We start from the raw sequence: 22,164 nt of genomic DNA on the forward strand, positions 1-22,164 counted from the left end.
GCCTAGATGGTGGCCACCGGAGGAGCTATTTCTTGATTGAAGGTCAGGAAACCTACAATGATTGAAGAATTGACAAAGTCATTGCAGGTTGTAAATGTTGCTTCAAAAAGCTGACTTCTCTAGCTAGTTAATAGTAAACTGTATATATTTGAATAACAATGGTGTTTAATGGTGTTTCAGCTTGCATGTACCTAGACTATTTTTCTGGGTACCCATTACTGGTCAATATATATGATGCCCTACTGCTTTGTTTTCAGCCGTGATGTAAATTACAACAACAACCACAACATCATACCCAATGTAATCCCACAAAGTGGGTTCTGGGGAGAGTAGGATGAACGTAGGGTTGGCTCAACGGATCTCGTGGCCTAAGGCAAAATCATATTAAGAGGAAATTTGTAACTAAAAAAAATGTTGCGTTCTAAACAATAAATTAATCATTTTAAGACAAAAAGAATAGCGTTTTTTTTTTTTTTTAAAAGGAAGAAGAGAGCAAAGAATAAAGTGATGGATTATCCTATGTTGAGGTCCAAATTCAAAGTGAATATTTTGATTTGGCTATCATCGCATACAAGAAAAAGAATAAATGAACATATATAACGTAATAGTTTAAGTTTTGAGCATTGACAGTGTAAAAAAATACTTATACCTTCAAATCAATTTTTACGATAATTGTAGTTCATTCTATTAAGTAGCATTCATTGGTGAATATCTAAAATAAATTGTAAATAGTCTAATATAATATGTTAAATTACACTAAAAGAAAACCGGTTTGTGAATGCTTTTTTGTTCATGCAGTTTCAGAGAAGATTATAAAAGAAATTCATTATGTTATCGATGTATATAACTTAATTCCTATATAAAAACGATAAAATTATAATTGTTGAGTAAAGAAAATATACTGATTAATGCATGAAAGAAAGTATCATAATACTTAATTGGCATAAAATAACCTTCATCAAATAACAAAAAAAAATACTATAGCACTTTTATTTTTAATAATTATTTATATAAATGATATAGTATGTAGTAAGTAGTAATAATAATAATAATAATAATTAAAAAAAAAATGGGGCCTTCAAATGTTGGGGGCCTAAGACAACGGCCTAAGTGGCCTAACCTTAGAGCCGCCCCTGACCTTGCCCCTACCTTTGTGAAGTAAAGAGGTTGTTTTCGATAGACCATCAGCTTAAGGAAAAGCATATCAAGCGGATCGAAAAAATAAATAGCACCTGTGATGTAAATTGTGCACTGAAACTGTTTGAATGGAAGTGAGTCCTGTGTGCAACAGTGCAAGATGAGATTTTATGCGCAAGGCTAAACCACTTGGGATTTTCTGTAGCTAATGCTGGTTATCAACAATGTGCAAAAGAAAGATTTTTCAAGTTTTGATTTGATCATTTGATCATCAAAGTTGGTTTCCAATGGCTACAAGAAAAGCTCCTTGATGAAATTACCATCTTCCCAAACATATACCATATTGGTTACAAGTTGTGTGAAATTCACAACTATGGTAATCTAGAAGTAGCACAAGACCAATGAAACTTATAAAGATTGATTGCGGGGAAGAAGAGGATCAATTTTTTCTAGAACAATTTCAATCATCTACTCGTCATGCAAATTATATCATCACTTGAATCTCTAAATGGTCATTAATGTCATAAAAAAGGTGGGGTTGATTGGGTAAGGTTGATCAATAATTGATAATAATGAACAAGTCTAACCAACATTTGTGATCATTATCTTGGCACATTATCCTACTCTCAATTTAAGTAGATCCACTGACTTACCAATAACTAATCCCCTCCCCAACTTCCACCCTTTTTAAATTCCTATGATGACATGATCCCTGGATAACTATAAGGTTAGTTTTCATTTATGAAATTGGAAGTAGCTGGTGGTAGGGCAGATGTATAAGATGAGCTAAGCTATGGGTTCAGTTGAATCAAACCCAGTATGTGTTACGAAATCTACTAAATATGTGCGAATATTAAATTTCGAACATACTCAAATGGTTAGTGGATTCAGTAACATTCTGAACCCATAAAGTTCAAATCTTGAATCAGCCTCTGGCTGGAGAGGCTGGTAGCTAATGATGTAAGACAAATTATCACAAGCTTCTAAGCAAATGGTAAATTGAGATATGTTGCCTATTTATTAGTGAATCTTCTTTTTTCCCCAACATACAAATTACAATTTCTGCTACCCAAACTAAAAGGAAAGAAACAAACCTTATGTGGTCCTCTAGGGGAAAAGCCTCCTAGTCACCCTTCATGTCAATTACTGACATACTTGGAAGGAGCTCAGTTCCCTCCACTTTGAAATTTGAATTGTCTTTTGAAAGAGCAACTTTGTCATCAACAAAACCAACAGATTGAAAGGGTGTCCGCAATTTAAGTTGAAAAACGTTACTGCATACAAGCGCTGGATCTTCTCCGCATTTTCAGCTATATTATACAATGTTTGTCAATTTTACAGAAAAGATAAAGAAAAGGGCGAACAACCATATCCATCGGCTGAATCCAAAATTTTGTTTAGTATAGCTCAAAGGCAAAAAGCTATAGGCAAATCATCCAACTCTTTCAGAAAATTTACCACATGATTGGTGAGGAACATGCAGACACAATCATCTGGTTTGGCTGAAGTAGCTTCTAGATGCCCTACGAAGACGCAAGATGTGATATTATCGCTAGGGACGCACAAGATGTGGATATACAGAGCTGCTACTAGTGCTTGGTTGTGCAGCAAAACTTGATGTTGGCAGGAGTAATTCTGCCTGGGCAAAGGAGCTGTTGGATGGCACATCCAGCAGCACGTCCTGGTCATTTGCAAAATGGAAAGAATCCCGAGCAGGAGAACTATTAGAAGGCAAGGGAAATAGGCTTCTTGGACTGAAGCAAGAGCTATCGTTGTCTACAAGTTCCTTCTGCTCATAGCTACTTTTCATCACCACCCTCTTGGGGCTCTTCATTGCTTTCTTTGCACCTGAAAGCGAAATGGTTTGAAAATTATTTCCATATGAAACGATGATATTGTCAAAACACATACATCACATGGAAAATGGGACTAGAGGAAATAGAGAGAAAAGCTAGACATAATTAAGTAAATAACACTGTGTTCTGTGCTCTCTTTAATAGCTTAAGCTTTTAGAAGAGATGTTCACACACTTTAACATGATAGTAGGTTCGAGCCTCACCACCACCCAATTAAAAAGAGACCTCACAGGTGCTTGGTCCATGAAAAAGAATCAAGTCCGCAAGTGAGGCGTGTTGAGAACATAATTAAGTAAATAAAAATGTGTTCTCTCAGCTTAAACTTTTAGATGAGATGTATCACACTTCAACAACCTCCAGATAACAAGTCCCAGCAATCAAGAGGAATCCGTTGAATGCCACAACATTGTTGAACAAACCATAAACTGAACAAGAGAGGCAACTGACCAACCTGAATACTTTGGATGGTGTCCCTCCAATGGCCTTTTCACATTCACTGAATGATCTGTGCCAATAGCATTGTGCACTTCTGCAACTTCAGAACCACTGGTACTACTTTTACATTTTATGTCCTAACACAAACAAGAATAGCTTCAGTAAAATTGCACTATTTTGTTTAGAAAAAGTAGAATGTTCATTAAAAAAGCAGAAAACCTAACCTTGAGAAGGTTATACTTTTCGACCCACTTTGACTTTGTTAAATAGCACAATATTAACCTCTTCAAGGTCCTGGAGTCTTCTATTTTCAACCCAGATAATGAGTTGTCAAAAACACCTTCTGCAAGAAGTTTCTGGAAGGAAGACAAATTCTCCTCAAAATGAGAGCTCTCGAACAAGCTTTTAAGACTGCATGTATAGAAACAATAGAAACACAATAATCAGAGGACGAGGAAGAAGAAGACGAAGAGGAAGAGGAGGAGAAAGAAGAAGAAAACTTGATTCTTGCATCTTACTGAAAAGGAATTTATTATTAGTAGTTCAGTGGTGCTATATGTTATTAAGACTTCCGACAATTAAAAAAAGATATGAATACAAAGTAATTGGTACAAACCTATTCGGAGGCGCAAAAGAATCAACAGGAGCTAAATATTTTAGGAGTTTCTGCTGTTCATCACTTGACAAATGCCTCACGAACTCTTCATAATTAAGTACATCCTGAACCACATTTATCATAATCATATCAGTTTTGAAGTATAGCATATTGATTGGATCCATACTGGTAATAATTAACAATTGACTACACAGACAAAGTCAAGTTTATAATTAATCAAATTCATCCAGACTTAGAGAGGAAGCAAATCCATGCAAGATATATTTTGAATTCTAACATATTCAATGATAATCAGAAGCCAAAGGCCATATTATATCTATAGACGAGAAAAATCCATGAACACAACAACATATTGTGGAATAGGAAATGTACTCCAGATGCAGACAAGTAGGCCTTGTAGGAAGTATTCCACTGTTATATTAGATGAAGAAAAAATTTATTCGTAATGAAATCAAGAGCCAGCAACAGACCTTCAGATCTATATGGCACAGTGGTGAATTATGATGTCCAAGAATATGCAATTTTTCAAGGTGATCCTTATCCCTGCATTTAAAATAAAATCAGAGGACGGAAAGCATACTTCAAGCAAAGAAAAGGTTTCTTAGCTCTTGGAATATGGCATCCGATGCCACCACAAACTTGCTGCACAATTAGTAACTGTAATGAAATATCATGTGGTGCAGAGCATGTGTTGGTCCAATTTATGTATCTTCCTGATGCATATTGATTGGAGCCACATCAGAACTAACGTTAACAGGATATTCATGCATTTAAAACCTCATATCCATTTTCTTAACACATGCAGCAGCATCACCACCTTTATTTCTCAAGATATTTTTGCAAGCTATCAAGATTAATGAAGAAAGCACCTTTTAATCTGGTGTTGTTCCATTCCCGGACTATTAGGTTTCTTGGTTCTCTCAGTGCCCAGATTTGATAAATAGACACCCCTACTAATATTTACAGGTGGGGTAGACAATCGTGAATAAGCCTCCTTTACATAATGTCGCTTTTTATCAACAGACAGGGAGCTGGCTTCTGATTCTTCTTCTCTACCTATTGAGTTCGGATGTCGAATAAGCACACTTCCATGTCCTATCTCAACAGAGACCATAGGCCTGTCACTCTCAAAAAGCAAATCGTCTTCAGAAGATCCAGACAAGTATGAAGATTGTTGTTCATGTAGGATGGTACACAGGTCTTTAGTAAGCTTTTCAACTGAAGACTGCTTTGAACGACTTATGCAGGTTCTCTTCTTTGAAGGCACCATTGCTTCCCATTTGTTGGATTGAGCAGGGCCTGGTAGCAGAAGTAAGGGGAAGTATTATTATGCAAGAATTCAGTGAGCTTTGTGCTCCAACTGCAAATTGAAGGTTAGAATGCACAACAGAAGCATAAAGTATAAACAAAGAACATAAAAGAAAAGGCGAGAGAATGTATATCATATGGGGTAGGGAAAGAAGATACTATTCAAAGTAACTTCTGTGATTTGACTGAGAGAAGAAGAGAAAGGTCTCGAATTTACCACAAAGTTTTCACTTGAGAAGGTATTAACCCGAGGGTAATATTGGTAATTGAATCAAAAGATGCAGAACAGATACTATAAGCATCAAACAAAAATGACAGCCTAAAGAATTTTTCAAGTAGCTAACAAGAAAAGATATACAGGCACATATCTACAGTTTGACGAATCAAATAATTCTGTTCCAATATCAAGCTTTTGTAGTTTGTTGGCTCTTTGGGAATAGTGTCTACATTAATAAATGAATTACCTGTCAAATCACTTGCTTCAGTACTACCAAATTGTGCAGAGCTCTCAGTGTTTGAGATGGCGGAACCAGAACTTGACCTATTGCTTGTATCTTCATCTAAACCCTTAAGGAAACCCTGATTATAATAATCAGGAACTACAATATTATCATAATTTTGCTTTCGTTTCAGCACCTTTGCCTCTTTGTTCTTAAAAGACATGTTTTTGACCCTAGATACCCTATAATCCTCAAGATCATCAGATTCCGGCCTTGCATGCAGAGGAGTATAATTTGCCAAGGTTCCTTTTGTTCTCCACCGAGATCCACATGCATTGCACAATATTGGCTTTTCTGGAGGCCCATTACGCCAAAGTGGGGTGCCTGCAGCAATACGTCGACGTTAAGAATGTATTCTCATCAAAATTTCAACTTCAAATCAACCTGATTCCCGATCATGACTTGAAATCATGGCCAAAGAGTCCCTCCATAGATAAGGAGAGAAGAAAGAATGGCATCTTAGAATTGAAAACTAGGAATTCCACACACATTACAAGAAAGTTAGGACAACCAATGCAAAGATACTCTTAAATATGCAACTTCAGACAGAAAGTCGTTTTGTATTAAAGGGGCAATATAGGAGTTATTTCTATTCTTACTTTAACATGCAATATGGACAGGATCTTGCATTTGAAGCATAGAACAGAAAAGAAGGATTTGTGTGAGAGAATTTAATTCAGGACTGAAGTTGTAAGCCCATGAACAATCACCAGTGCAAACCTCTCCTTTGAATGCAATCAACTCTATCAAAAACTTGAACTATTCTGATGTAAATGACAGACTGAAAGTATTCTGTGCAAAAATCCATAAGCGCAGTCGTGGTCCAGCTACGAAGCAAAAGTTAAGCTGGCAAAAGAGAGGACATGGAGGAGCAAGAGAACAAGAATTATCATGGAGTTGAAGAACAAAGGAAGCATCTAAGCAATAACAGGAAAACGAAAATGTTGTTCGCCTGACATCTCATGGGCTTTGAACACTAGAGCATGGAGTATCCTTCTCAGAAAAGCAGTGAGCAGTATAGCTGGAAACTGCAATGCACCATGATAGTCACCTAGTGTGCAAATTAATGGAATGATAAACAAGCTTTCTTTTTCAAGTGGTTCCGTTGTAAAGGTAATACTAGCAGCTGTTTCCGTGTACTTTTAGAAAGAGAGAATAACAAAAGGAGAAGGAACATAACTGGTAATTGTTGTCATGAGAAGTGAACTACGAAACTTCTTCTTCATGGTGCAACAAAACAACCAAAGGTCCAAACTTTTATACAGCAACTCTTCCAAACTAGAACGCCATAAATAGGAGCGAAAAACAGGATTGAATTGGAACGTCAAAAGTCACGGCATTGCATGGACTTCTAAAGATATTTGCTTTGAGACATTATATTTACTAGTAAAAAAATGTGACATCAGTAAGAACTTCCTGTAAACTCAGGCCGAAGACACAGCTATAGGTAACCCAACCAATTTTCTACTTCATCTTGCAGCGCATATGCTACATAGTTGAGCACTTTAAGTAGCACCAGCGCTGGAGAGAAAGTCAAACTTAACAAGTCTTTTCTAGACAATCTGAGCTGTGAAAGTACGAAGCGCAGTAGGTTATGCAGCAAAAGATGAGATACGATTTCAAGAAGATATCACCAAATGAAGCACACAAATTTACTACATTTTGTGATGTCTTGCATCTGAGTAGAGAAAATAGATATAGAATGTTCTTAGCCGATTACAACTAGTTATCAAGTAGTAGTTGATTGATAGATTTTGGTTGTTAAAAAAATATCATAAGTTGTGTCAATGCAAACATTTGTCAACATGAGGCCATGTTTTCAATGTTAAAGACAATTCAAGCAGGATAACACCAATTTACTATATCAACTTGAAACCAATGAGCTCGTTTCGTGACGTAAAGAAAACACAAGGGAACACTACAAGCCTTTGATCAGACACCACTTATTAAGAATGTGCTATTGCACCACCCATGTGAGTCCAAAGTTTATATGAAAATATGAATGAGTAGCAACCAAGCCACATATATCCCCGAATGATCACCCTTCAATTATAAAGATCAGGAAGATGAAGTTTGAAAAAGACCAGTCATAGAGCAAATCAGTTGGCACGAAACGTGACACCTAAGAAAGTACATTATTACATTTAGAAAGGGAACAAGGAAAAGAAGTACAGGAAGAAAGTTTGGAAACATTCCCTAATTGCATTGAATAAAAAAGGATTCAAATGGACCTCCATATTTGCCCACTTGCTGTTACTCTTAGCAAGATTTGAGCAAATATATTTTCCACAAAAGGAAGGTTGGGAATAAAAAGAAATCCTTTCAGAAACAAATTCCACTTCAAAACCAGTAAGCAAATCTAGAGAATTAAGTGAATGTACAAGCAAAATATAACTCATAACAGATTATGAAATGAATAACAACATAATCACTCATCAAACATCAATTTTTTATTGGTCAGTGATCTCTTCCCTTAGAAGCAACCAACAAATGAGTATACAGTTCAATAATTGAACAATTAAACTAATCAAACAAGAGTATTTCAACAGAAGAAAAACAAAGAAGAATTCTATGAGCTAAAAAGACTATTTTTTTTCTTGAAGATTTGGAAAAATAAAATACATTGAAGAACCAAGAACTCACTTGTAACACCACAATGATAACAAGGTCCTTGCTTTCCCATCTGTGCAATTTCTTTTTGTCCCTTAATTCCAGAAAAAAATTAATATTTCAAGGTAGAAAGCTTTTTAGTTTCAATACTTATAAAATAAATATCTGTTCAATTATTCTTTTCAGTCACTTATATTTGGTAGTATATATGTTACTGGGTATCTAAGTTTCTCTGCAATGGACCCAAAAAGAAGTTCTACAGGAAACATAAAAAAATAAAAAATAAAAAAAGACCAAGAACAGTCTGTATATAAAAAGTCCAAAAAATCCACTGAAAATAACTAAAGTTATGAACAAGTAATATAGGGATTAAAGATGGGATTTTTTTCAGCTGAGAATTTGTACAATCCAATGAAGAAGAAAAAAGACCACTGGAAATTGAAGGAATTTTATGAATATTTAGGGAAAAGGAAGGTGAAATGTGAACAGAAATGGGTTCTTGTTTTTTTGTAAATGAAGTAATAGTAGTACTCCTCCGTCCCATATTAGTTGACCACGTTATTAAAAATATATGTCTTAAAATACTTATTCATCAATAAAATTAAGATAGAATTAATTAATTTTTCCTATTTTATCCCTAACATTGATTATTTTTTAAAGTAATTAATATTGATTAGAGTATAATTTATTGGAGAAAGAAAAGAGCATTATAGTAAAAATGCACTTTTATTAATGATTTCTTTAAAGGGCGTGTAAAAAGAAAAGTTGAAAATTAATATGTGAGGGAGGGAGTAATATGTTTTGTTTTCTTTCTTTGGGTGTTAAATCTTCTTGAAATGTTCAAATCTCTCTGTTTTTATTGGAAATAGAAACTGTTTTATTTTTTATTTAATCTGTAAATATATAAATAAACTTTATAAGCTTGAAGAATATTATTGCTAATGTCCTTGTTGACTATAGGCTATTCCCGATAATAACCACAAACATGTGGAACATTTTTGCAACCCCCAACCACCCTGCAAACTCCACAAAAAAAGTACTTTTCCTAGTTTTTGTATTGCTCTTGCTAAGAATTTATCTTAAAGTAAGGATCAAGATTATGAATATTTTTAAGTTTATTTTTTATGGCTAAAAAATACATTAGTAGTATAAGAAATTAAAAGGAATAGAAAAGTAATGGCAAGGAAACAGCAAAAGAGGAAGAAGAAACAAAGAGAGTTTGTTTGAACCTTTTTATCAACCTTCCTTTTTATCCTTGTGCCTATTTTGATTTCTTAGGTATAGGGATAAGCAAAAATATTTATATTCGTATATGCCTTGTGATGACACGATGTTGATTAGTTTAATTTATCTGGAGTAGGTCTTCTTCCTTGAAGGATCTTGATTTAGTGCAATCTGTGCTTTAGTTATTGGATCTCCTACTAAGAGATTATAAATTAAGGGTCCCACTCATGGCATGCACTGACTAGGTTCTCATTTTAACTAGGTCTTCAATAAAGTGGTTGTCACCATTTATGTCTCATATCATATACTCGAGAGTAGTGTTGTGAACATAGTAAAGTTGAGGATAAAAGTCCTTAATTTGCAAGTATCTTGTTGGTATAGGTTAATTTGGAAGAATTGCATATACTTCCCTTGAGGTTTCAAGTTGTACTACATATCTCTTTATAGTTTCAAAGATTATACAAATCTGCTCTAGTTTGAACTCTAATTTATCCTTTGATCATAAGGTGTGACATTGATGTCAACTTTCACTTTCATTGTAAAAGCTTTGAGTATTATGAGGCATAGAATAGGAAATGTATGTGACATCTCAAGAAAGAAGAAAAAATATTGCAGTCAAGTTTACAGCAGATAAGCAATAATTCATTTTTGCATATATGAGAAATGAGTAAATTCCAAATGAATTTGACTTCAATACCAAGAAAGATCATTCGTGACATAATTATATTACAATCGACATATGGACAAGTTTGTCCCTCTTGTGTTAATTTTAAAAAAGTGTCTTCTGTTTTCAGTAACAAAATTAATCAGTTACAAAGCTGAAGCTGAATGTGATTACAGAAAACAAAAACTAACAACTTTATTTTGGGAACCAAAAAATCCCATCGAAACAATGTATAATTTACAACAGAAAACATGACTAGCATGTGTGATTGAAATAAACAGTAGATTCCGGCCTCCATTCGTTCCAAATTTATCAGATGCTCCGGAAGGGGCAGCCAGGCAGATCCCTTTTTTTCATTCAGATCGCCAAAACAATGCCATATCTAAGAAGCAAAACTATATGAATTCTTATAGTTTTAACATCAAAAAAAAATTATAAAGAAATATCAAGAACAATTTTATGCTCTACAAAATCATCTTACTTCTGGTGGAATCTATGTAGATGCTTTATCTTGGCCATGTTTGTTCGTGACCACATTTTCTGCGCTTATTAGTTTCTCCGCCTGATGTTTCTCAAGAAAAGCTTGTTTCTGCAGGATATTCATCATCTCCTTTGTTCTATTCTCCTCCCCTTCAAGCTGCATTTTCACTATTGCTTCTGCTTCCATGTTTATTGGCTTGAAATAGTCATCAATAGCAGCCTCCTGAAAGCATTCACCCATTTTTTCAAGCAATGAGTCCAAGCCAGAAGATCAGCCAAAGCATCATATGTCATGGGCGGAGCCACCTTCGGCGAAGGGTGGTCAAGTGCACACCCTTCATCGGAAAATTACGTGGTGTACATAGGTTAAATGTTAGCTTCTATGAGTATATATTTAATTTTGCACACCCTTAGCACAAGTGAGAAGCAAATTTGCACACCCTTCACCAAATTCCTGGCTCCGCCACTATCGGGAGTGGCACATCAACAACAACATCATACCCAGTTGAATCCCACAATGTGGGGTCTGCGGAGGGTAAAGTGTACGCAGACCTTACCCCCACCTTGGAAGGTAGGGAGGCGGTTTCCGAAAAACCCTCGGCTCAAAAGAAAATAAGGAAAAAAAGGAAAAGAGTCAGATACGGACAAGCAAATCAAAACAATGGAAAATGAGAAATAGAGGGGAGTGGCACATGACATCAGTAAAGTAATAGAGGGGACAGTGAAGCCAACCGTACTATGTATTAAGTTCCTAATAACTTGATGTCACAATACAATAGATGAACGAAGCAGCAGATGATAAAATGATGTAAAGCCAGCTTATAAAAAAATATATGGACAGAAATACAGAGTAAACAAGAACTGTTGGGTACAATGGAAAATCAATATATGTAAATCATCAAATTTAAGGTCATATACCACAGAAAGTCACGGGAGTAGCAAGTTAAAGATCAGGGTGACATTGATGAAGCAGCATGTGGTAAAGCCCAAGCGCAGAGAATGCACCAGAGACAACCAAATAGTATAAGCAAGAACTCAATGAGGAAGGGCTTGAAGGTTTAGCAGTGCAATTTGAGTAAAAAGCAGCTTAAACCTATCAAGGACATCGTTTAACTTGGTTCAAGATGCTTGGCTTGAAAGGAGTGCCAAATACCAGCAATTTCTCAAATTCAATCTATTCAAAATGAACAATTCATTCAACCATGATATGCGTGCAAAGGATTCATTTTAAATCAGTAGTTTCAGTCATTAGTCATTACAACAACAACATATCCAGTAAAATCCCACAATGTGGGTCTGGGGAGGGTAAAGTGTACGCAAACCTTACCCCTACCTTGGAAGGTAGAGAGGCTATTTCCGAAAGACCCTCGGCACAAGAGAAAGCACGGAAGAAAGGTCAAATAAGGACAAGCAATTCAAAGCAGTATGAAAATGAAAATAATGAATGCAAAAAACCATGATAAAGCAGTCTGGAAAAAGGAGCACTAGCTACCACAGATAAATAAGATAATCGAAGTACAAGAAACATAGAGTAGCAGAAATCAAAGGGCAAGAAAAGATAGAGCAAAACTGCGACTACTAGTACAAAAGGATAAGCGGGACTACCTACTAGCCTTCTACCATAATATGAGTCCTCCATAACCTCCTATCTAAGGTCATGTCCTCGGTAAGCTAGAACTGCGCCATGTCTTGTCTAATCACCTCTCCCCAATACTTCCTAGGCCTACCTCTACCTCTCCTGAAACCGTCCATAGCCAACCTCTCACACCTCCGCACTGGGCATCAGTGTCTCTCCTCTTCACATGCCCAAACCATCTCAGCCTCTCTTCCCGCATCTTATCCTCCACCGAGGCCACTCTCACCTTGTCCCGGATATCTTCATTCTTAATCCTATCTCTCCTAGTGTGCCCACCCATCCATCGCAGCAAAATCTAAGGTTTGAAGATGCAAGATCAATATCTAGGTAATCTGCATTTGTCCTCCTTTTTTTTTTATGTGTGTGTGTTTGGGGGGGGGGGGGGGGGGGGGGGGCAGTGTTGTGAAAGGCGAGAGGCGTGGCGAGGCTCTACTGCCTTTTATGGCTGTGGCGAGCTCACCTTCAAAAGGCGCGCCAAAGGCGCCGAGGTGAGGTGCCAATCCTTTTTTTTAAAAAAAAAAAAAGCAATTAAAAGAAGTGGAGGGCTTAAATGAAACTTATTTTCAAAAGAAAAACAGCAGCTAGGGTTTTTTTTGCCTCCTCCTCTCTTCTCCTTCAAGGTTTTCAGGTACGTGTCTTTCTCCTTCTTCTTTTTCTTCGGTTCTTCTTCTTTCTTCCTCCTCTATTTTCGACTTCTGCTTCTTCTTCTGTTCTTCTTCTTTTTTTCCGGCGACGACTGCTCTATTTCCGGCCACCTCTGCATTTTTTTTTTCCTTCTTCTATTCTCTTCTTCTTTTTCTGTTTTTTCTCCTCTGTTTTTTTCCCCTCTGTTTTTTTCTCCTTCGTTTTTTCCTCTGTTTTTTTTTTTTTTTCTCAACAGCACCAGTGAGGCAGTGGCTGTTTTGCTCCTGTTTTTTCTGTTCAATAATTGTTTAACTTTTGTTATAAACTTTTGTTGACTCATTCAAGTTCTAGACTTTTAGTATCTTCTATCTACTTTTAATTTTTGAATTGAAATATTTGCTAATATGTTATTGCTAGTGAGATTTTGATTATTTACATATGCAATTAAATATTTTAATTTTTTGGTATTTATTGGCGCCGCGCTTCAAAAAGGCGAGCGCCTCGCCGCGCGCCTCGCCTTAAGGCGAGGCAGGCCCTTGTCGCCTTTTGTCGCCGCGCGCCGTCCAAAACACTGGTGGTGGGGTGGGGGGATAAGTCAGGTTATATGATGTGCAGATGAGGAATGGTTGATTCTCTCTAGACTCAAAGAGTTCTAAGCAGCTAGGTAAAAACTTTAAATGTGGCCAAAAGCCACAGGTTAGTCTCAGTTCACACCTGACGAAAGTAAGCCCAACTAAGCTTAAGCTAAGTAAAAGCTGGTTAGTTCATCAGCCAGTTGGCTTATTCAATTGCATTCCACTTTCTTCTACGCTCTCCTAGAGCTGGAAGTTTAAAGTCCAGCCTTAAATATGGAATTCTGTGGCCCCAGAAAATAATGTTTTGAACCCCGATTTGTGCTCTGAAAGTAGAACCTTTCTATTTTGTGAAATTCATTCAAGTTGACTCTGTCTGTTCCAGAAGAAAAGGGAGGCAAGGAATCTAGACTCTCTGAAAAGAATAACATCTGGAGGAGTGAAAGATAAGAAAAAGGAAAATAGTCGTGAGAAGGCTGGGTTGAAACAAGTTCTAGAGAGAGTTGGCATAGAGAAGCACTACATGAAGAAGGGTTTGGAGAGGACAGAGGAGAGAAAGAAGTGATACTTTGGGACCTGGAAACTTTGACAAAGGGATTCATTTGTTGGAAGTTGGCTAGACTGGAGACTAAAAGACGTGGAAGCAGTGTAACATAATATATTACGCAAGATTCTTTCACATTTTACTTGCCCTTTTTGTGATAATGGAGGTATCCGGGCCAGCTTGTCCCCATCTTGACTTATTTCATCAGGTACCTGCTACCTGCTACCTTCCACCAGTTCAGGTACCAAAAACTATGTCCACCAAGGCTTAGGCAGATGGAAAAATACCACCTATCCTGTTTTGTCTTTGCTGGGATTTGAACCTTGATATTCCATGGTCTTCATCCTACTTTAGTGACCACTAGGCCACACCCTTCAGTGCGAAGGTTCTTTCAATTTTTAGAATAGTTTTTCCACTCAATTCTTTTTGCTCAATAAGTTTCTAATTGTTATACCAAATTCTAATTTTCAAAAAGTACTTTTTTATCACCTTTCAGAGTCCTGTTTCCTGATCAAAATGTCCTTATTTTCTAAGGACCTATGACAAAAGACAGTGCCAACTCCCAAGTCTAATTATCTATTATCATGACTAATTTCAATTTGGATCACACACAGAAACAAGGTCTTAAAGCCTTTTGATGAGATATCTGAGGGTGATTTATGAATACAGAAGTAAGATATCAGCTGCGAAATGCTAAGACTTCTGCTCAAGCTAGTTTTCAAGAGATATTAAGCTTGTTTTCCTAAAACGCTCTAATAAGAAATGCATGTTAAGGTACAGTAAGCATGAATTCAAGAAATTAGGCCCAGTGCTCATTTGGAATACCCTTTTATAGTATTGTGGAATAGATCCGACATCCTCTTCAAGACTTCAAGGACCTAACACAACCTCTTTTGCAAATTATACACAACAGTGTCCAGGAGAGCAGAACATTATTAAAGAATTATAATCAGAGCTACCAAGCTAATAGTCCATCAGCATGTTTCTGAAGTAAACAGGAATATAAACACAAGTCTTCAGAACAAGCAAATAAACAACAAGGTAAAATTCAGGAAAATTGTGAACTCACAGTGTCCTCTAGCTTCTTATTCAAAGCTTGCATCTCTTCCACCATGCGCCTAACTTCTGACAAAATCATTTGTTCAGGCATCTTCCTTATGGCTACCTTCTTCTCCTCTGCCTGTTCAGACATGACACACGAAGAGAGATAAAAGAATAAGAGTGTAGAACCGAAAAAAAAAGCACTAATGAAAGATCTACTCACTAAAACTCTTAAAGTACTGTCTGTTAACTTTCTTCGTGGTCTCCCCTTACTAATTGTATACCCTAGAAATCATCTAAGTTGCAAGCCACAGGCACAAGCACAGTTCTTTTATACTAATAGGGAGAAGGAGAGCGTGTTGGCACTTGGCGAAGAGAACCCAAACCCAACGTATCATTCAAGGGGCAAACCAGTTTATAGCCACAGGCATCTACAGCACTCTTAAATTTTGTTCTTTGTGTTTGCATGTGTTTGCTGGGGAGGCAGATTATATTTTACTTAAGTTGCCATCAAATCCTGAATTTAATTTTTTACATGTTTTTTGTTTTTGATAATGTAGATCTTGGGCTCGAGTTTCTATCAAACGGATAATTCAATATTTTTACATATCAAATCTAAACACGACGCAGAAATGAATCAAAAAGGGTACCATGGCACCACCATTGGCAATTTGAGCTGGATGTATCACATCAATCAGAGCTAGTCTGCGTTGACACCTTATTACTACAGACAAGATCACATCCTTATTTTGGCATCACGAAATAAACAAAAACCATTCAACACGATCATATGCCAGAACAATAAGCAGTCAGCCAACAAAAAGATACTCCCTCCGTCCCAATTTATGTGACACTTTGACTTTCTATATTTAGTAACAAATTAACTTTAAACGTCCCATTTTACTCTTAATGAGATGTATACCACAAGTTTCAAAAGTTCAGAAGTCTCCGTTTTATTCTTAAACTCCGTACACAGCTAAATGCCTTCATATAACTTTTATTTTCTTTTTTTTCCAATTAAAGAGTTGTCTTTTATTTAGGTTTTGTTATGAATAGAGATGTTATATAAGATCTAGTGATCTGACTATAAGGATAACTATAGAATCAGATTTAGCAGATTGAAATTGATAAAAATGACCTGTTGGAGACGTTGTTGCATTTGTAAACGATAAGATCGGATTCTACGCTCTTCGTAACCAGAAAGAACCCTAATATAGAACATTGCTTTCCTCCCAAATTCTACAAGTTTCTTCATCTTAGTTGGGTGATCAACTTTCACTCTTAAATATCTCTGCAAATGTGAAATTATTAGCTGATTTCTTTTTTTCACCTTTCAAGAATAGGATTCATCGTCGCTAGTGCTGAACAAGTTGCTCCGCTGTAGTAACTTATTGTTGTACTAAAGTAGTACTCGCTCGGTTTCAATTTATCTGACTTATTAGTTTGTGTTAAAAGAATGATTTTTTTTTATATTTAGAAATAATATATCTTTATAAATCACACAAAATATATGTAACTCGTTTAATATCATAAGTTTAAAAGCTTTCTCTTTTTTTTTCTTAAATTTCGTGTCCAGTTAAATGGGTTCACATAAATTAAAACGGAGGGAGTAGTTCTCACTTCGGATAAAAAGAGTATCCATAGCTTTATTTGCACCCTCTTAAAAAAATATTAACTCCCAGATAAAAAGAGGTAATTTGACTAAAATACTTCTAATACAATAGGTATTGCAGTATTGGATTTGATCACATAGCACTTAATAAGGATAAATCTGGAAAAATAAGGTTAATTATTTCTTGATTTGATAATTGATTTGTTTATGACTCTAGGAAAAAAAAGCTAGGTGGACACTCTTTTTTATCCGGGGAGTACTAAGTAATTCTCATGTATTATATTGTACTGTATTAATAAATATAATATTTGGATGGACTGTAGCGTTTTTTGTGACTGAGTAATATTTTTATTGTTTGGTCTGATTGTATAGTACTCCCTCCGGTTCAAAAGGAGCCTTTATTTTTTTGTTAAAAAAGAATGTTCACTTACTAAATCAAGAAAGAATTAACCTTATTTTTTCATATTTGCCCTCATTAAGTACTAAGTGACCAAATCTCAATACCTATTAGTCATTCTAGTTAAATTACCTATTTTTGCCTAGAAGTTAATATTCTTTTAAGGGGTGTGCTAATGGCTAAGTAGACATCTTTTTAACAGGAGCGAGTACTGTATAATAACTTGTAAGTTTATTAAGATATATTTGATCATTAATTACAAACTAGTTTATATATATTAATAAAACTAAGGTAAAGGATAAAATAGAAACTTTAAAAAATAAGTAGGTGGTGTGTGGTGATTGGGTGGGGGTGAGGGTTTAATGGGAAGAAGAAATATGTAACCACTCAAAAATTATCAAATCCGTGATGATAAGAATTAGACTTTTTTATGATTATATAACCACGGAATTACAGCGTGTTTACAAAACTACTGTTGACACCCAATTTTGTCCCTCTTTTATTTAATTTACTCGGGTTTCTAAATTTTCTGACGAGCTAAATACTTTATTTTTCACAATATTTTATTGCCACTACTATTAATATCGCTACTTTTATTTTCAACAGTATGAGCATTACTTTATTACAGATTTTAAACAGTTAGTCATCGTTTCATTTTTTGGGTTTGAAACTCGTTAAATTAATTACAAGACAACACTTTGTTAAATCCTTATTTTCTACATATTAATTATTAATTGTCTTCACATAGTATGTATTGTACTAGTTACTAAATTAGAAACCCAAGAATAATTAAATAGAGGAGGAAGAATTAACAATTTTGATCTCATAAGCAATTGCTCGGAAGTATATCAATGTTGGACTCATTTTGAAGCTCGTATTTTAAAACAACGTATTATAATTTTTATTTCATCAAAATATTATTTTACAAGGGGTAAATTCTTGATAATAGCTATCTACCCCCAAAAGAAAAAAAAAAGAAAAAAAAAAAAAAAAAAAACTTTGCACTCCTCTTTCATCATCGTGAGCCGCACTCTCTCTTCCTCTTTTTTCTACATTTTTATTTTATTTTGCACCCTTTCCTATCTTTTTCACCTTTTTTTTTCACATGCTCCACACATCTTCCCACATTTGATTTTTTTTTTTTCTCTTTAATGAGTTCCACATGTTTGCTCTCTTTTTGACTACATCTCTTTCTCTTCATCATCATCTCTCACGCTCCATTCTACTCCTCCCTTCCCCCCGCTCCTTCCTCCCTTTCTCATACGCTCCTCTCTCTCATATTTTTCTATAAGAGGTGGATTTTGACTCAAATAAGGGGGACTTTTCAGGTTTTTTTTTAGAGGGATTTTCAGTGAACAGAATAAAAAAAAAATCGATTTCTCCTTTCCGGTGAACTTTAGCCGGAAATTACTCAACATTTTCAGAGATCCAACTATATTCCAAGCTTGATTTTTCCTTTTTCCGGTGAACTTTAGCCGGAAATTACTCAACATTTTCAGAGATCCAACTATATTCCAAGCTTGATTTTTCCTTTTTCCGGTGAACTTTAGCCGCGGCGAGTGTAGTCGATTCACAACTCTAGCTTCGAATTTGTTCGGGTGTAAAAGAGTAGATCGAGACTCAAATCCCTTGTTCACTGCACCCACAAAAGGTAAATCTGACCCGGCTCCGTTCATTGTTTTTTTATTTTTTGTTAAAATACCGCGTTTTAGAAATCATGTTTTAGGGTGTTTGTATTATGGAATATTTTTATGTTTACTAGTTGTTTTCTGGTGTAAATTTTGAATAGCATGTCACAAAATATATATGTTGCATACTTCTATTTTTTTTCTTTTTTTTTTCTTTCTTTCTTTTGTTCACTTCCTTCTTACCTTTTGAAATCTGGATGAATCCAGGCTTTGGTATGTTCATCAGCCGTACTATTGGCTGTCACAAAGCATGCTTTGTTTATGGTTTCTCTCAACATGTCCTTGTACATTTATATTGAATTTTGTTTAAATCCTTATGCTGTTAAGATTGTGTTCCATATGTCGGGTATGTTATCTTCCTTTATGATTTCATTTTTTTTACAAAGATAGGTGTTTAGGATCAAAATGACATTTGTTCTCAAGTGTTGTATACACCTAGAATTTTAATCCTTTTTCCTCTTCGGTTTTCCATTTGTTTGAATTTAGTACGAATTAGGAGTTTAATTCTATTTCGTATAAGTTTCAATCTGCTCAAAAATTAATGGGATCGGCTTCTTTTAGTTCTTCATCCTTTTAACAAAAAGCCATGTTTGATATCTGTTGCTACTTATCTTTGCTCAACGTTATGGTATTTTGGTTGATGCCTTATTTATGTGTAGTGTGTGGTGGCTGAATTGTGTATGCATAAGGTACATTTAAAATATACATTGAATATACTCAAATATACCTAGCATACATAATCCACTGGTCTGTTTTAAATCTACATTTCATATCTTTAAACCTTATCTATTGGTCACATACTAATCTTTTTTTTTTTCGTTTTTATGCATGACTATCGCATATGAGTCCCTCGGATTCATCATCTTCCACATTCAGTGTTGGGCTAAAGGCCCAACACAACTTCTCTCGAGTCAGCCCTCATACAGTAGCGGCTAATCTGTAGCAATATATGAAGAAATTTGTTGGGCCGAAGCCCAACAGTCAACAGACCACAACAGTCCAAGAAAATGGGCTGAGCCCATTTACATTATATCTACTCCTCTGTTTTTATTTTTGTGTGCATTTAATGTATGACTAACATTTTTGTTTGTTAATTTAGATAAACCTTAGTGACATTAAGGGTTTTAGTTTAGTAATGAGTAGTTAATTCCACAAATTGCATTCACTTCTATTTTTTAAACTATTTATAGTATCTATAACATTTATTCGAGTAATTGATTTTCAAATAATATGACTACATATTTTGGGTTAAAGGAATCATTTTTCATTCTTACTATCTCATAATTCCAAAACGTCACTAACATACAAAATAAGAATCCGATTAGACTTTATAAACATTTGCAAGATTTATTCAATTACACATTTTTTTAGTTGAATATGGTTAAGTAAGAATTAATAAAAAGAGAAAGAAATTCACTCCTTTTATTTTACATCCCATTTTACAAAAAAAAAAAACAAGTCTAGATTTTTATATCACACTACTCATGCAATATCATCTTTACTTAAAATTCGCGTTTGTTGAATCTCCTCTACAAGTATTATTTTAAACAATACTATTATACTTTCATTTAAAGCTTTAATAACATGTATAAGTCATATTTGTAATGGCATCGGAAATACTTTTTTTATATAAATTTATTACCTTCTACAAATCCTGTTTTTCAAACAATAATCCTATATATCTATCTATAACTTTAGTCATATTTATAAAACTATTTTCTTTTTATAATACTATATTTACACTTAGACTAATCAATTGCAAGTTCGGTCGGTTAACCATTGTTAATGGGTCTTAAAGGGTGCCTAATACCTTCCTTTTAGACTAATTGAACCCTTACCTAGAATCTTAAGTTTCGCAGACTTTAAACAGAGTTAACTTTAAAATAACTTTAATAAATTTAGGTGTCCTAATTCACCATAAATAATTAGGTGGCGACTCCTTAAAACAAACACAAACAAAAAATAGGAATCCCCAATATGCCGTACTTCTAATTTAACCCGGGTTAAAAAGGGGTATGACAGCTTGGCGACTCCGCTGGGGATGTTTAGGTTCTAACCATAACAGACTTAGATTTAATTAGGCTTTGTGTGCTAGCTTAATTACTTTATTTGCTTAAACTATTTCTACATGCTATAAATTGATTACCTGCTATTGATTGTTTGTGTGATATAAACTGTTTATATGTTACTGCTTTGATAAATTGTCATTCCGTTCATATTTCTTCCACTTCTGGAAACTCACACTATCACACGTACACGCGAGGTGTGTTTTGCGCACCCGCAAATTTCTTTCGTAGAATCTAAATTTTAGGAGAGTTGGCGTATGCGCGGGGTGCTCGAATAATGGGGACCGCGTAGCCTTCTCACTCGAGTAGTCCGCTCGGGAACCTTGCGTCTAGTAAACCCACTCCTAGTCAACCTAGGATAGAGCTAAACCAACACCTTTTATTAAGGGCATACATTTCATATCCTAGGAGGTTTAATACCCTTGGTGTATTAAATCCATTAGATGACTTTACCCAAACGTCCAAGCGGGTTCACGACCCCGAGTGACACCAATCACACTCTATGTGCATGTTTGAAGGATAATCGTGCCTAAATATTGACTATTTGCTCTAATTAATTAAACTTTAGGAAGGAGGGGATGACTAACGTTTCTATGACAGGTATGGATTTACATTGGAGTACAACAAATGACGAAGATCAAGGACATAAAAAACGGAGCTAGAAGTTAGACACAGGAAATTGTATTTACTTTACTCAGATTAGGAAACACTTCATGTTGTATTCATTTGATACGTAATAAATGTTACACAATTTTTTGTACTTTATTTTGGGGAAATAGAATCTGTTTAATTAATCAAAGCAACAGGATGACATATTATGGCACACTTTACCCTTCAAACAACGTTAGGCCCACCTCTGGCACAAAGAGGTCACATGCATATTAGGACGCGTTATTATTTGATATAATCGTTTACATTTGTTTGACAACGTGTTTGACTTTATTCGACATGACTTTACGTGATCATGAGACTAACATCGTTTGTACTGTATGTTTCTTTTATCTTATGCCCAAACAGAGAGTTAATTCGTGTTGACACTCGATGGCCGACCATCCTTACATCACAAGGTCAAAGACGTTATCGTTACCTGAACGTAGTTGGGTTGTTCAAGGAAATGAAATTACTATGTCTGATCCAGCCGCATCTATTTCGAC

General features: G+C 35.3%; 2 protein-coding genes and 1 long non-coding RNA gene across 5 annotated transcripts; 1 reads left to right on the forward strand and 2 right to left on the reverse strand.

The window, feature by feature from the left end:
- Positions 1-2,372: 2,372 nt before the first annotated feature.
- LOC132640846 (GATA transcription factor 26) lies at positions 2,373-8,980 on the reverse strand. Of its 2 annotated transcripts, none has more exons than XM_060357644.1 (8): positions 8,496-8,980; positions 5,817-6,176; positions 4,914-5,343; positions 4,515-4,587; positions 4,045-4,148; positions 3,653-3,839; positions 3,445-3,565; positions 2,373-2,985 (listed from the first exon to the last, which is right to left on the reverse strand). In XM_060357644.1, exons 1-8 carry the CDS (start codon positions 8,533-8,535, stop codon positions 2,690-2,692), a joined length of 1,611 nt encoding a protein of 536 aa, XP_060213627.1. In that variant the 5' UTR covers positions 8,536-8,980; the 3' UTR covers positions 2,373-2,689. The 2 variants fall into 2 exon arrangements, with proteins under 2 accessions (XP_060213627.1, XP_060213618.1); XM_060357635.1 differs by lacking the exon at positions 8,496-8,980 and adding an exon at positions 7,033-8,252.
- A 1,370-nt stretch (positions 8,981-10,350) lies between these two features.
- Positions 10,351-16,667, reverse strand: LOC132640857 (uncharacterized). Of its 2 annotated transcripts, none has more exons than XM_060357662.1 (4): positions 16,386-16,667; positions 15,276-15,386; positions 10,832-11,053; positions 10,351-10,745 (listed from the first exon to the last, which is right to left on the reverse strand). In XM_060357662.1, exons 1-3 carry the CDS (start codon positions 16,500-16,502, stop codon positions 10,844-10,846), a joined length of 438 nt encoding a protein of 145 aa, XP_060213645.1. In that variant the 5' UTR covers positions 16,503-16,667; the 3' UTR covers positions 10,351-10,745; positions 10,832-10,843. The 2 variants fall into 2 exon arrangements, with proteins under 2 accessions (XP_060213645.1, XP_060213636.1); XM_060357653.1 differs by having other exon boundaries at positions 10,351-10,732; positions 16,386-16,663.
- A 1,604-nt stretch (positions 16,668-18,271) lies between these two features.
- LOC132640870 (uncharacterized) lies at positions 18,272-21,809 on the forward strand. Its single transcript, XR_009582468.1, has 2 exons — positions 18,272-18,907; positions 21,611-21,809. It is a non-coding gene; the product is annotated as an uncharacterized LOC132640870 (long non-coding RNA).
- The last annotated feature ends 355 nt before the right edge of the window (positions 21,810-22,164 follow it).

Source organism: Lycium barbarum, chromosome 1 (genome assembly GCF_019175385.1).
Source record: "Lycium barbarum isolate Lr01 chromosome 1, ASM1917538v2, whole genome shotgun sequence".
Classification (NCBI taxonomy): domain Eukaryota; kingdom Viridiplantae; phylum Streptophyta; class Magnoliopsida; order Solanales; family Solanaceae; genus Lycium; species Lycium barbarum.